The following is a 16,074-nucleotide window of genomic DNA, read 5'->3' on the forward strand; positions in this document are numbered from 1 at the left end:
CAGTGGGAGCTGGAGGGCGAGAAGGACCAGGCTCAGCATGACTCCCGTTCATCGGTCTATAAACAGAGACGAAGACAGGACAGCAGAGTGTGCAGTACAGAAAATTCTGCCGCCTTCCAGCCACAACCCACAGAGAAATAGCCCTGTCAGTGCAGCAATCTGCACGGGTGACAAATGAGGCGCACGCACATCCGAAATCAGCACATGCATTTACACAGGAAGTAAAACCCAGATTCTTTTATTTACACTTTAGAAAGCAAACAGGCTGCCCACAAACAATGGTTAGGAAACTCTAAGAGGTTGTGTTTTTTTTGTTTTTTTGTTTTTTTTTACTCTTAAAAAAATGTAGGTCATTGATTCATCTGTATAAATCATTTTTTCTGGCAAGAGTGGTTAACTTTTAACCTCCCATTCAAAAACTTCACAACTTCAAGTATTTGAAATGCACTTAAAATTTCCCCTGCTTTTATTTTGTATCGTACATTCTCGTAGCCATTAGCGGACTCCTGAGGTCGAAGAATTTCTTTTAAAAGAAAACCCAAATCTTTCCTAGTATGTAATGGGACAAATCAGCATTCTCTCGGTCACTATTCATCTTAATGGTACTATTTTTCCTTCATTTCCCCCCCCCCCCCCCCGGGGGGGGGCTGGATAGGCATACCTGTACAATTCAGATCAAAGCACAAAATATCATTTAAAAAATAAACACCTAAGGCATACCTGCCACACTTGTATTTCAATTTCCTCAACTGTTTAAAAATTACCCCAAGTGTCGCTGCGTTTCTACCTGCTCTCTTACCAGCAACCTCCGTGGCTCTCGCCTGCTGGATCTCCGCCCCTGGAGGGTACCCGCTCATCGTCACTCGTCACGAAGCGTACAGTGTGGAATCCTGGGCTTCCCAGGCAATTTCAGAAACTCAAATGACAGTCTATGGACTCGCTCTAGGTCTTTTTTTAGTGCAGTTTGGCAAATATCCCAAATGAAATTCAACTCTAAGTTAAAAGCATCAAACAGAGATAGTGCTAAGGGCATCTGTGACTTTGCGGGCTGCCCAGAGGCTCTGGGGAAGCGTAGGAATGGAAAAGCCAATTGCCCCCAGGTAAAGACACCTGTCGCTTTACCACAACGGAACGGTTACCCACAGAGACGGCGGGAGCCCAAGACTGGACAGCAGCACCTGCAAAGGCGGCCCAGGTCGTTGGACTCTTGGGTCGCCGTGAACATCTTTCAAGGTCAACAGCCCCTGCACCCACGTTGCCCCCACCTCCCCATCTCAGCAAGCACTGACGTTCTCCCCACTCTACCTCACAGTGTTAAGAACAGCAAGCATGGACACACAGAAACCTGCTCTCCTCCTCGTGATCTTCCCCTTCCGCCACTGCAGTGCCCTCTCCCTTCCAGGCTCTCTGTCTACCTGCAGACTGGAACTGCACTTTGGTTTTGGTTGCGAGAAGAAACGGTTATTATAAAGCTGTCTGGAGAGACGCCCGCTAGATGGCCAAGTCATTCGGTCTGGCCCGGTCGCCACTGGACTTACTGGCCTTGCTCGACCGCCCGGGGTCTGCGGGGGGCAGAGGAGGCGCGAGCATCTCCACCTCGGGGCTCCCCGCCTGCTCCCCGTCCAGGTCGGGGGTCCCCGCCGATTTGCCGTCGTCGCCCAGGCTGCTGCCGGTCCCGTCCGCCAACGGGCCGGGGGCGCTGCCGCCCGCGCCTGCGTCCTGAGCCAGCTGCCCGGTGCTGCCCGCAGGGCTCAGGGAGGCAGAAGCGGACACGGGCGGCGAGGCCTTTCTCCCGGCCGCCTGCTGCTCGGCCTCCTGGTTGGCCCAGTTCTGCTCTGCCGCTAGCAGGTGGTGGCTGCCGTTGTGGAATGTGGCAGGGCGAGCCTTCTCGCGCGCCTCAGACGGGGCGGCCGTGCCGAGGTCGGTCGCCGGCGGAGGGGCCCCGGGGTAGCCCGCGGCGGTGGCCGGTCCCAGGGAAGAGGCGGAGTGGGTGTAGTAAGGCGGGAATCCGATGGTGACCGTGGGCAGGGCGGACGGGGAGGGGAGCGGCAGCGGGCTCGCGCCGCCAGGCTTTGCGGCCCCCAGCCTGGATTCGGGGGAGTCTGAGCGGTAGTGGTTGGTCATCCCCTGTTTGAGCTTCTTCCAGCCCAGGTGGTAGATCTCCAGCATGTTGAGTAGCAGCGACACGCAGGCCACTGCCAGCATGAAGATGATGAATATGGTCTTCTCCGTGGGCCTGGAGATGAAGCAGTCCACCGTGTTGGGGCAGGGCCACCGGTCACAGCGGTAGAGGGGCTTCAGCTCGAAGCCGTACAGAAAGTACTGGCCGGCGATGAAGCCCACTTCAAAGAGCGTCTTAAAGATGATGTTGAAGACATAGGTCCGCAGCAGGGCGCCGGCGATGCGGATCCGGCCCCGGTCATCGCGCACCGGCGGCCGGTCCTTCTGGCCGTGGCCGCCGGGCCCGCAGCGCGCGGCCGGCCCGGGGTGCGGGCCGTCGGCCTTCAGCAGCTCCTCCTCGCGCTCCTTCTTCTTCTCTTCCATGCGCACGATGTGCAGCACGTGGCCCAGGTAGATGAGCGTGGGCGTGGACACGAAGATGATCTGCAGCACCCAGAAGCGGATGTGGGAGATGGGGAAGGCCTTGTCGTAGCAGACGTTCTCGCAGCCGGGCTGCTGCGTGTTACACGTGAAGTCCGACTGCTCGTCCCCCCAGACCTCCTCCGCCGCGGCGCCCAGCACCAGGATCCTGAAGATGAACAGGACCGTCAGCCAAACCTTGCCAATGACCGTGGAGTGCTCCTGCGCGTTCTCTAATAGTCTCCCCAGAAAGCTCCAGTCGCCCATTGCTTCAGCTTGCTAACCTGCAAGGGAACATCGCCGGTTAGTAGGAAGGAGGCCGCGGGGGGGGGGGGGCAGGGGCAGGGGCCGGCGGGGGCGGGAGGGGCGGGACCCGGCACGCGGCGCTGGGCGGTCGCTCCCCTGCGAAGCCGTCCTCCCGCTGCCAAACGAGGGAGGCGCTGCGGAGCCCTCCACGGCGCGCGCGTGCAGAGTGTGCGTGCGCCTGCGTGCGTGTGTGCGCATGCGCCCGTGTGCGTGTGTGCACGTGCGTGCACGTGCGTGCGTCTTCCCACCGTGGCCCCGAGCCGGGTTGCAGCCACGCCCGCAGCGCCGTTGTCACTCGGAACTACTGTCGCAGGACACGAGTGCGGCATGAACCAGATGCCCACAGGTGACCGAAGCCCTGAAACCCTGTGTCTCCATCTAAGATGGGACGATCGTCATTGGGTCATGCGCAGTAAGCTGCTTCCTAAAGGAGGGACGGAGGGCCCGTGGACCCCCCCTGTGGAGGTAGCTGTGGTCCTCGGACGCGGGGGCCCAAGATGAGAAGGGGTCCTCCGTGTCGCTGCTGCCCCAACAGGCCTGACGCTTCCAACCGGAACTGAAAGGCAGCTCCATTCTTTGCGTCAGGAGAGCCGTCTACGCGGTGAGTTCCGGCAGCACGGAAGGACACTGTTCTCATTTTGAATTTTAAACATGTTCACAAATATTAATTTTTATGAACTGGTGTGAAGACAAACAAAACATAACTTTACTCACCATGATCTAAAGAAACAAATGTTAACGCTCTCTTGGAATAAACTTCCAACCCTTTGTTTCCGTCATTCGAGGTCTTTGGAGAAACGTTACTATTCACATATCCTACCAGCCTCCTTGCCCCTGTTGTGACTGGCGTCTGTTCTACTTGGCATGTTCTTACAAGGGAACATATTTTAATGTAGAAACTGAATTATTGGACATGAAACAACCCACTCTCGCATGAAGGATGTCAGGTGTCAGGGAACCGTTCTAGATGACATCCTGCTTACCCTAAACCCCGGATGTCATGATGTCTCTGACCGCCCTCTCTGCCCGCAGCCATGGCCCTTCCCTCCACTCTGCTGAAGCGTTTCCCCTGGGGCACCGGACAGGAGCCTTGACCGTGCGTCCCGGCCCTCCGTCCCTGGTCCAACACCCTGGTGACGCATGCTTCTTGTCTGAGGCCTGAGACGGCCTTGATGCCTTTGCATGTCCTGTTTCTTCAACTTCAGACTTGGCCCCAGGCCAGGCGGGGACTGGCCTCTCGACCTCCACTCTGCCTTCAGGAGGGGCCAACTCAGGCTGACACGGGTGCCCTGTGTTTTCTCTTCCCCTTATCATGGCCTGGCTTAACGACTGTTGCCCCCTTTGCATTCCAGGAGGTTCTCTCCATCCCCCCACGCCTCCCACTTGCTAAGCTCCTTCCTTGCTGTCCCTGGACACACACAGCCTCCGGAGTTTCTGCAGAAAACCACCTTTAAGCACCTTGACTGCTCGTGGACTTTCTCCCTAACTCTAGTTCTGAGGTTGCGGTTTGCGTGTGCACCCTTTCCTCCTTGATGTCTGCAGGCAGAACAGCTGGGCCGTAGCATTTCTGGAAGTCTCTGAGGAAAGGTCAGTGCGGGACCTTTCCTGCCACCTTCCCAGACGTGCAGGCAGGCTCTGCCTTGTCCAGCACAGCATAATGTGCTAAAAGGGAGTCAATGCGATGTGCCTGGTGGGTTCTCCCCACAAGGCTGGTGGCACAGATGCCACGAGGGAGGGCCTGCTTGTCACAGGGCCTGGGAAGTGTTGCTGGCATTGCCCTGCAGGGCCAGGGAAGCAAAATGTTCCATAATGATTGGGGCGTCCCCCACAGTGAAGAGCTGGCCCGCCCCAGATGTCCATTGTGCACCTGTTGAGAAACACGGGGCCAGGGAAACATTTCTTCAATTAGTAAATCAGACGAGAGGGGGTACGGCTGCTGACCGTGGCATCTTGTTGCTCACCTTTGCTGGCCCAGCCTCTCCGGGGTTCTTTAGGTCCAGGTGCTGCAAACACTTTCAGACAGGTACCCTTAAAATGAATTGTGACCTCTGGGTGCAGCTACGGAATCACAACGTGTTATCATCTGCATACTTTGTGGGTGCTCTGGCATGTGGCAAAGCTCAGGAAATGCTAAAGAGGGGACAACTAAGGATGTGTCCGGTGGGGGGGGGGGGGGGGGGGGAGAGCCCACGGCTCATGCACTGCGTGATGGCACACACTGACAAGGTCTTTCTGCAAAGGAGTTCAGTAATATGTGAGAAGAGATATAAAAATCATGATACCTTGGGGCGCCTGGGTGGCTCGGTTGGTTAACTGTCTGACTTCGGCTCAGGTCACGATCTTGTCATAAGTGATCTCATCTCAATCTCATGAGTTCAAGCCCCACATGAGGCTGTGCACTGCCAGTGCAGGGCCTGCTTGGGATTCTCTCCTTCCTCCCTCTCTGTCCCTCCCCCGGTCGTGCTTTCTCTCTCTCTCAAAAACAAATAAACTTAAGATCATGATACCTCTAACCTCTAATTCTACTCCTGGGACATCATACCAAGGAAACAATCAGAGATTTTGATGAATGGATGAACATGGATATTGACTGTGAATTATTCATAAGAAGGAATAATTGGAAACAGAAGTGCCCACTAAAGGATGAGCAATTAAACACATAGTAGTGCCCAAGGCTGGTATCGGGATCTGGCTGACCCCGGTCCTACTCCCATCCCCCTCTCCCTTGCCTGCCTGTAATGTGATCGGGAAGGGAAATTCTTGCTTTCCCACCTCCTTTTGTTGTCTCCAGTGAGGTGTAAGAAGTTGGCTGGGGAGCTTCTGAGAAAGCTTTTGGTTTCCTAATAAAAGGGCAGATGGCTACCTTTGCCGTCACCTTCCCTATCTGCCTATGGTGAGGACAGATGCGATGCCTGGAGTGGGGCAGTCACTTTGCAGGCATGTATCAATAAGCATGAGGGAATGGTCAAGAAAGTCCCAAGGCACCTGTTGTGACACTGTGGACCTGCTGAATCAACCGCAACACAAGCTCTAGACTTATGTGAAGGGAGAAAACCCCGTTTGTTCAAGTTAGGTTTCCTATTGCTTGCAGACAATTCCTACACTCTCTTAAATTATTTACAGGTTAAGGCCAGCTATACATGAAAAGCTGTGACTCATTCATAACTACTAAAATACAAGGTATTCATTAGACATAACTTTTAAGATCATTAGTGACTTGAAGGTACGTTCATGCCATACTGATAAATGACAAAAACCTAATCCAAAACCATAGCCTTTTACCCGCTATTTCCCACACATTCATACATGCAAAGGAAGAGCGGAAGGATACTGAAATGTGAACCACAGCGTTTCTAGAACTGGGTGATTTTTATTTTATTTTCCCATTTCTTTGCATTTTCTGTAACAACTTGTTACCTTTATGGTCATAAAGGATTAATGACCATGACTCATGTTTCAAAGTTCTAGTTTTTGAAAAAACCTGATTCTTTGTTCATTGTTCTTTCATTAGGGTGTCTACTCCTTCGACCTCTTGAATCATGTCCCTGGTAAGCGCTCAAAAGACAAACTGATACATGGGACATCAGCCCAATGTCAGATTGGAGACTGACCCTGGGGTCTCTGAGATGCATCACAGATCCTGACAATGGCTGTCACTGATGACACAGAGCTTAAACTGGATTCTCCCGCCACGGCCGTCTGCCGAGTTCCCCCAACGCAAGGGCCGGCCTCTTTGTATCCTGATGTTCGCTGCTGAGTCTTACCACTACCACGCTTCACAGTGTGGGTTTTCTTCTGGAAAATACATGAATGAGTGAATAAAAACATTAACCAGAAGAGTATCTATGACAAGGCCTGCAGTATGGGTCAAGGTCAGATCAAGATGGGAGACTCCACGGTAGAAGTGACATCCCCTCTCTTCAGAGTCGCCCCAGTCTGCTCCAGATGCCACGCAGACGTTCTTAAGGTGTTTTATCAACACCACTTTTGGATCCTACCCCTCGTACCAGTTCAGTAAGAAGACGACAGCAGAGGAGTGAAGAAGCGCATCTGAACAGCAAGCCTCTGCTGCTAAGTAAGGACCAGCAACGGACCAGAGGAAGCCTCACGATCCACTGAGCATTGCCAGCCAGTGACACGAACACAAGGTGAGCGAGTGAAATAGCTTCCTGCTTGAGGAGAAAACGGGTTTATTCTTATTGTCAGTGTTGGGCCATTTGGGGACGCAAGCAGAGCAGCTCCTGACAGCTCCCAGGGCCGAGCGCTTAACTCCGCGAGGTGCCCGTGAGCTCACCGCAGAGCGTGGTGCACTCTAGGTGACTGCTCTCCCACAGCGGCACTGGGGTCCTCGAGTACCTGGACGTCAGTTACCTGCACGAAGTGGCATTTAATTGATTTTTGCTTTCATCTCAAGGGAAACTTTGGTTCTGACACCAACAGAGAACAAGAGCTGATGCTGCCTAGTGTATACGTGGCTGCTTCCCCGTTCTTCTGATCGTTCTCCTTTCCCTTTCAGAGGTATACGGGTTCCCCTGGGCCTTCAGGAGGTGTTAAGTGTCCCTTGGGATCAATCAGTGGCTATCTATTCAGTGACCGTCTTGTGCTCAACTCTGGGCCACAGGCTCTGTTGAATACAGTGGAAGTAAACACATGGCGTCTATCTGGGAATCTGTTTGTGGAGATGGGAGAACTCAGGAAAACGGGGAGCTGTACAGGTGCAGAGGGATCTCGGAGAAAAAGGAGATTAAAGGAGGACATGCAGGCGGGGAAGGCTAGCCAGGGGAGAGTGGAATTTGAGCGGCGATTGAGAGAGGTGGCTTTGGGCAGGGGACAGGAGTGCACTTCAAGGCCAGAACAGCGTTGCCTTGGCAGCGGGAATATGTGTGACCTGGTGTTAGGAAGCGGTGAGTTTAAACGGCTGCTTCTGCACAGAAGAGCTGTGTGGCCTGCACACAGTAGGCGTTCAGTAAACACGCGTGGGACAGGTGAATGAAGGACATCGAGGGCCGCCAAACCACTTGGAGAGCGGGAGATAGGCCGAAAGTGCTGTTCAGGAAAGAAGGGGCCCCTCTAACGGCCAGTGGGGACTCAGGAAGAGTGATAATCTCCAAGTGAGTGCTGAAGGCCTGGGCTGAATGAAGCAGCAGCAAATGGAAAAAGGAAGGACAGACAGGAGACACAGTCTGGAGACAAAAATAAAGCAGGATGTAGAGTCTGCCGGGAGTCAGTGAAAGGGAGAGGCGTGAATTAAAGACAAAGCTCACCTTTCTGAGCCTGAGTGGGAAAATCAGGGGGTCGTTTGAAGACAGAAACATTGAGGGAGGCTTGCTAATTTGGGATTGGGAGACAAGGTGAAGACTGGTGGTTTTGTCTTTCCGGATCAAAAGCAGCGGTGGGACAGATGGGTGAGCTGCCCAGGAGGAAGCTGGAGACACAGAACCAGAAGAGGCTGGAGAGGGTCCGCAGTGTAGCTCCACTCTCCCGGGGGAAGACGACAGAGCAGAGAACAAAGGACGGACGTCTGTGGAAAATCCGGCGAAACGGATGAAGACAGCATGGGAAAGGACTCACCGCCCTCGGCGTGTGTGGTCCGTGTTCGATGAAGGATCGCGGGACTGGCCAACTGGGTAAGAGCCTGAGACTAAGCAATGACGGAGAGCGGCGATGATGCCCGGACAGTGTGGAGGGAAGGGAAGGGACCTTCCCCAGCGGGGGCCTGATCAGCTCTGCCAGACACGTTCACCTTGTCTGGCTTGTAGTTGCTTTTGCTTTCAAAGTAATGTCAGAAGACCCTCCCTTCTTTACCGAATTGACCCCGACACAGAGCCCTGTCTGAGCTACTAAGATGCAAGATTACGTTGGGCGTCAGTACGAGCACGGCCCACGTCACGGCTGGAGCGCTGTTTGTGTCTCCGAAGGCACATTCTCTGACCGCTGTCAACACGACCGGAGAACGAGGGTGACACGGAAGCGAGGAGGCCGAAGGAGGACTTTGAAGAAGGAGGTGACGACCAGTGTCAGCATTCTTTGTGTGTTCGAGAAGGATGGGCATAAAGCAAAGGCTTTGATCTCACAATAAGAAGGCCACTGATGGTCTTTAAGTGGCCAGGCTAGTGGGAGCGTTGGGGCAGAAACAAAAGCCTAGACTGGGAGCTGAAGAGGCAGAGTGTGGGAGGGAAATGGAGGCATGACACAGAGAGTCCTGTTCAGTACGTCTAGAACCTGAAGGAAGGGGGACACGAAATGGGTAACAAGGCCCAGTGGAGGTGTTTTCAAGATAGGGAAGGCTGTGGGTGCTTGGCATCAGAGAGGCGGAGTCACAGGGACAGGAGGAGGGGGGGAGGGTCAGGCTGCCCGGCAGCAGGACGGGGCAAAAGGACAGGAGGGGGTGCTGCGAGGGCAGACGCAGGACGAGCATCCGCCGCGGTGATGACAAGGCTCTTCTCGGCGGGGTCGAGCAGGCGGTCATCTTCTCAGGCAAGGGCAGGACTTAAGCCCCTGAGAAGAAAAAAGGTTTGATAACCAGGGAACAGAGGGGACGAGAAAGGGACCGGGCTCCCCGAGTTCCCCGCACAGCCAGACTACAGGTTGCGGCCACTCAGTGAGGACTGAGCAAAGGCCACACTACCTGTGAGGTGCTCAGTGCTGAGCAACACAGAGCACTGCCTGGTGCCACGTAGGCTGTGGCGGGAAGGATGTGGGACAGAAGAGAAGAGAGGTCAGGTGCTGCGTGCTGTGGGTAGACGGAGAGCTGGGGCGGGGCAGGGGGAAGCACAGAGGGCAGTGCAGGGACTGCTGAGGGCTGGCTGAGAGGGTGACATCACAGTGAAGAACTGGGCCTCAGATACGAGGGACGAGTCCAGGCAGAGGACGAGTCCAGAGGAGCAGACAGGTAGACACAGGTCAGGGAGGAAGTCTGGAGGTGGATGGATCATGGCAGACGGTGATGAGAACTTGGGCTTATGCTCCAAGTGAGACGAGAGGGCACTGGAGGGTTTGAGCAGAAGAGTGACATAATCCAGCTTCCATCTTCACAGGACCCTTGTGGTTGCTGTGCCGAGAACAGCTGTGGGGCGGAGGGGGTGAGGGTGATCGCGGAGGGTCCAGTGAGGAGGCTGTGCTATGATCCAGAAACGTGACAGTGGTGACAAATGGCTGAGTTTGCACAGACTCTGAAGGTCGGTCCAGCGTGATATGCTGATGGGTCAAGGGTCGGGTAGTGCCGAGGAGAGGCCAAGGTTTCCACCCCGAACAGGAGGAAGGATGGGGGGAGCAGAGGAGGTACAGGTTTGGGAAAGGCATGGAAATCAGGAGTCCTGTTCTGGAGATGGTAAATGTGAGACATCTATCAGACATCCAAGTGTCGAGGCCAGAGATAAACATTGGGAGTCATCACCAAACCCCAAGACCGGACTGAGATCGTCTGAGGGCAGGGGAGAAGGACAGGGGGCTGAAGACCAAGCCGTGGGGTGCTCCAGCGTTTGGAGGTTGAGTACGGGAGGACAAGCTTACAGAATAGCTGCTTATTAGGAAATGCAACTTTTAGTTAGGACTCTGGGAGATTAACACCCAAAAGGTGTCATTTGTATTTTTACTTGATTCCCTTTTGTAACAATACACTGACACTAAAAATATTGTTACTTGGTTTTTAGGTTAGAGGTAATGAAACATGAAGCATGGCTAGGCAAATTAATTTTGTGTTACCTGTGACTGCCTAGAACATTGTTGAGTAGGACCCAGAGGGTCACAGACAGGCTTAGCCGGAAAGAATTCTATGTTCGATTAGTAATATCTGCTAAGGTTTGGTATGGGGCAGTGTGGCCCAAAAGCCAATTTTTGCCAGCCCTGAGTTGGCACAAATTTAAAAGAACACGGAAGGCTGAACCAGTCACGAATATGATGCAATGAAAAGTGGCCTAATTATCTTTTTAGCAGGTGGAAAAACTTTTCCATTAGGTTTAAACCTTACCTGCCTATTTCAAGCTTTCACATTTAAAATAGTAATTTCCAGATGCCATGGGGACCGTCCCCTACGTTATTAAGTACTTACCACAGTTTTTCCATAATTCTGGTCTCTTCAGAAAGGAAACAGAATTCAAAGTAAGTTCACCAAAATAACAAAAGACCCCTCCTTCTTTTACACTATAGCCTCACCTCCAACATTTAGTGTTGTCTGAGCTCCTAAGACTAAAGAGCAAGATGGGGACTAGGCTTTTAAAAGCTGGCTCGGTGCCACTTACAATTCAGTGTCACAGCAACGGGAGAAGTTCAGCCACACAGACAAGCATATGGGACGAAACCGAACCCCCGAAGTTTCAGACTGAGTAACGTGTGACTTGTTTTCCATCTCCAGAAGACAACCGGTCACACCAACCAGCAGGGCACCAATGGCAACAGTCCCACATACACGGGACTGTCTGGTAGGACGAGTCCTCAACTTCGTTCTTCACAAAGCTGGCTTTTTTGTTCTTCCCTATGAAATTTAGCTTGTCGAGGTCCACAAAAATCTGAAACATGACTTTGTTGGGACAAACGAAATTCATGGTGGCATCAAATGTAGCTCTTTGTGAACTAGTTTCTCTGCCAATAAAGCACAACTGATCCACCGCACAGACCTTCTTCATGCCCTTCAACAGCGTATTAGGACACTGGAGCTAAAGGTCTTACACGTCTTTTGTTAGCTTTATCCCTAATTTATGCTTGTTCGATTTGTTGTTCCAAATAGTTTTTTTTTTTTAATTCTTGAATGTTTATTTATTTGAGAGAAAGAGAGAGCAACAGACAGAATGAGCAGAGGAGGGGCAGCAAGACAGAGAGAGAGAGAGAGAGAGAGAGAGAGAGACCGAATCGGGAGCAGGCTCCAGGCTCCGAGCTGTCAGCAGAGGCTGACGCGGGGCTCGAACTCACCTCGATGCCCCTTAATTTTTTTAAGGTTTATTTTTGAGAGATTGAGAGAGAGAGAGTGAGCATGAGCAGGGGAGGGGCAGAAGGAGAGACACAGAATCTGAAACAGGCTCCAGGCTCCGAGCCGTCAGCACAGAGCCTGACGCGGGGCTCGAACTCACGGACCGCGAGATCATGACCTGAGCAGAAGTTGGATGCTAAACCGACTGAGCCCCCCCAGGCGCCCCTGGAACATTGTTTTTATAAACTGATCTTGTCTCCAGAAACTTGTTAGAAAGCTCTTACTTGTTCAAATGGTTACGAGACTCCTTTGGATTTTCTATGTAACATATACATATAACCATTTCATCTGCTATTAAGGATAGATTTGTTTCTTCCTCCCCTAATTCTAATTCCCGTTATTTCTTTTTCTTGTCTTGTTTTCTTGTACTGACCAGCACTCCTAGCACAATGTGATGATGGTGACATCTTTTCACATTTTTATCTTAAACATGAACGCTTCTTAGGTTTTAGCATTGAGTATGATGTTTCAACTTTTATCAGGCTAAGGAAGTTTCCTTGTAATCTTTGTTAAGTTTGTTGGGTTTTGTTTTCTAAATCATGAAAATCATGAATGAGTTTCTGAATCATGAATTTACTAAATCGGATTTGGTACTTTTTTTCCCCACTGTTGTGAATTTTTTAGATGGTGAAGCACCGTATTACTCATTTTATTTTTAATATACTATCACATTCAATTTGCTACTTTATTTTGGATTATTTGTTCGTACCTAAGATTGGTCTCATTTTTTTGGTACTACCATTGGATTTGGGTAAGAACATTATTTTAGCCTGAAAAACTAAACGTTTCCCTGAATAAGCTTGTATAAGAATGTCCTATAGAAGAATCTGGAATTAATGTCTTTTTTTAAGGGGGTCAGGAGGAAGCCTAGAGTACAAATTCAGCTTCATTAACTGTTATCGACATAAATAGGGCTGCTATTACTCTTAAGTCAATTTTGATAGCTTATGTCTTTTAGAAAATTTTCCATTTCATCTCAGCTTCAAATTTATTGGCATGAAATTATCCATGGTATTTTCTTACGATTTTGAAACTGTATGGTATCCGTACTTAGATCCCTTTGTTTGGTTCCAAATATCGTTTATTGGAAGCTTTTAAAGTATAAGTCTTGCTAGAAGTTTTTCTTTACAGAATTTTGATATGCTTGAAAAAGAATGAGAGTTTATTTTTGTTATTTTTTCCAGTGTCTTATCACATATGCTGTATGTACAGTATACAGAGCAAATCTCCAAAGATCTCCTATGGATCTTTTAAGTAGGGAATGTAGATTTTGGGATTTGCTAGTATTAGTATAAAATACACATACATAACTTAAGGCTATCCTCTATCTTAGTGTAAAATTATTTATTACCGTACAGTCCCAGGGGAGCCCTTATTTTAAATGGAAAATGTGCATGGGCTCTATTACTTAGCTTTTCACTAATCTAATGCTCTGGCAGGAGACGTCACTATCGTACAGACTGATTTAAAGAAATCGTGAAACACCGATTTTCCAACTCCTTTATCAGTGACTTTAAAGCACCGCTAGAATTATATATTTTTGTTGTCAGAGAATAAATCTCTAGAAACATGAAATTGTTTTGAAATTATACTTCAGGGGTGCCTGGGTAGCTCAGTCAGTTAAGCGTCCGACTTTGGCTCAGGTCGTGATCGCGCAGTTCAAGAGTTTAAGCCCTGCGTCAGGCTCTGTGCTGTCAGCACAAAGCCCTCTTCAGACCCTTTGTCCCCCTGTCTCTGCCCCCCCTGCCCCCCACCGCACATGCCCACGTGCTCTCTCTCTCTCTTTAAACATTTCAAAAATTATTTTTTAATAAAATTATACTTTTTTTTTAAAAGATTTTATTTTTCAAGTAATCTCTACATGCAACATGGGGCCCGAACTTACAACTCCAAGACCAAGAGTCACATGTGCCACTGACTGAGCCAGCCGGGCACCCCTTAAATTATACTTTTATTTATTTTATTTATTAAATAAGAATGTATGGAAAACACCTGCCATCCATGTATTATTATTATTATTATTATCTCTATATTTTCTCTTGCATGTGGGGATTTTAATTGTTTTGGGGAGGGATTTAAATTGTTTATAAACACCTGAAAAGTCACATGCTCTAAAGTCTTTACTTGGCTAAGGTAAATATGGTTAATACTTTTCATCCTTAGTCAAGCGAAAAACTCAGTTTCTCTTTTGTTTTTGACATTCTGTAATTTAAAAGCTGAGCGAGAGGTGATTTTAAGTTGGGAGCAACTTAAACAACTGTTATTAGTTTAAAAACAAATGTCTTCAAATTTTATATTCAATAATTTTTTTAACGTTTATTTATTATTGAGAGACAGAGCATGAGCATGGGAGGGGCAGAGAGAGGGGAGACACAGAATCGGAAGCAGGCTCCAGGTTCCGAGCTGTCAGCACAGAGCCTGACGTGGGGCTCAAACTCACATACTGTGAGATCATGACCTGAGCCGAAGTCGGACGCTCAACCAACTGAGCCACCGAGGCACCCCTATATTCAAGAATTTTATGTTGGAGAATTTTATATTCAAGAATGACAACACTAAAAATACCCTTAACTTTTTATCCACAGTATTTCTTCTTTAAATACTGTGAATAAAATAAATACCCCTACCAGAAACCAGTATTAAGTCACCATTTCCACAATTAGAGTTCTAATATTAAGCTAGAAAATTAACAGCTGGTTGGGCTTCAGTTCAATTGACAGAAAAATGTAGAAAGTCTGGAGCATAATTAGAAACGCGACTGTCTTCCAGCACTATTCATGCCTTCCTGGCTTCCTTTTTAAACCCTCCAAATGTCTGCCCTGTTCCATCACCCTGTGCAGGCCTCCAGTGTCTCCTGCCGATTCCATTAGTAGATTAGATGGCATTAAAAGTTTTAAACATCACTTCTGTGGCAGACCTAAGAATACCATTTGAAATTTCGCTTATTTAAACATTTTATGTACACATTTTGGTGTCATTTAGGGTCAATTTTAATGTATTTCCGCATCAGTACTCAACTTTTAATTAGTGAATAATGAAAACAAAAGTCCTACTCTTGAAATAAAGCTGAATTTACCAATACCTCCTGAAGGGTGGCTTGGGGCGCGGGTGAATGACAATAAAGAAAATTCCAAGATGTGGAGAACAAACGGAGGGTCTCTGGAGGGCTTGTGGGAGGGGGGCATGGGCTAGATGGGGGAGGGGCACTAAGGAATCTACCCCTGCAATCACTGTTGGACTCTATGCTAGCTAACTTGGATGGAAATTCAAAAAAGAAAAAGTTACAGGGGTGCTTTCGCGAGTGCTCTGAGCAGGCTCGTGTCCTAAAACACAAGATGGGGCGCTGTGAACACTATACCAAGTACTGACTTCCTAGAGTCTGGTCAAGTAAAAGGTAGTCTCCCTAAATAAATCCAAGCGACATCCTTCAGGAGTCTTCCTCGTCCACGAGGAGCTACGGAATCACGGCATTTTGGAGCGAGAAGAACCTGGGAAGCCGTCTGGTTTATCTATTCTCTTCACTTCACAGACTGGGAAATGCGGCCCGAGAGGGTCCCGTGATTTGCCGAGGGCGACACAGCTCGCTGAGGCCGGCACGAAAACTCCTGACTTCTGCCTCTGGGTCCGGCCCACCTTCCCCTTCCGCGTGACTTCACGGGGTTATGCACCAGGCAGACTGTGCAGCTGACTACAGCTGCCCTTGCTCTTTTCTCCCAGTCCAAAGTGGCTAAAATTTGGGCTAAATATTACTGACATGCTAACAGTCCCGTTACTCCATCATATAAATTGGAATTGTCACTTAAAAGTGTCTTAATGTTTATTTTTTTTTGGCAGACAGAGAGAGGCAGAGCACAAGCAGGGGTGGGGCGGAGAGAGAGGAGGACACAGAATCCAAAGCAGGCTCCAGGCTCCCAGCTGCTAGCACAGAGCCCGGCACGGGGCTCGAACCCACAAACCGTGAGATCGTGACCTGAGCTGAAGTCAGACGCTTATCTGACTGAGCCACCCAGGTACCCTGTACATTTTTAATGTTTTTTTTTTTTTTATTTTTGAGAGAGAGCACGAGCAGGGGAGGGGCAGAGAGAGAGGGAGACACAGAATCTGAAGCGGGCTCCAGGCTCCGAGCTGTCAGCAGAGAGCCTGACTCAGGGCTTGAACTCACAGACTGTGAGATCATGACCTGAGCTGAAGTCAGACGCTTATCTGACTGAGCCACCCAGGTA

General features: G+C 49.9%; 1 protein-coding gene across 2 annotated transcripts in view; it reads right to left on the reverse strand.

The window, feature by feature from the left end:
* Positions 1-222: 222 nt before the first annotated feature.
* The window catches only part of GJA3 (gap junction protein alpha 3), an 18,915-nt gene continuing 3,063 nt past the window's right edge, over positions 223-16,074 (reverse strand). Inside the window, exons 1-2 of one of the 2 annotated variants that reach the window (XM_040447972.1) lie at positions 6,498-7,384; positions 223-2,864 (exon numbers count right to left, since the gene is read on the reverse strand). In XM_040447972.1, coding sequence (XP_040303906.1) covers positions 1,492-2,847 — 1,356 coding nt within the window. In that variant the 5' untranslated portion in view covers positions 2,848-2,864; positions 6,498-7,384 and the 3' untranslated portion in view covers positions 223-1,491. Of the gene's footprint in view, positions 2,865-6,497; positions 7,385-16,074 lie in introns of those variants that run through there. The other variant, XM_040447970.1, reaches the window with a different exon arrangement.

The sequence above is a fragment of the Herpailurus yagouaroundi genome, unplaced genomic scaffold, assembly GCF_014898765.1.
Source record: "Herpailurus yagouaroundi ecotype Mexico unplaced genomic scaffold, PumYag 197, whole genome shotgun sequence".
Lineage (NCBI taxonomy): Eukaryota > Metazoa > Chordata > Mammalia > Carnivora > Felidae > Herpailurus > Herpailurus yagouaroundi.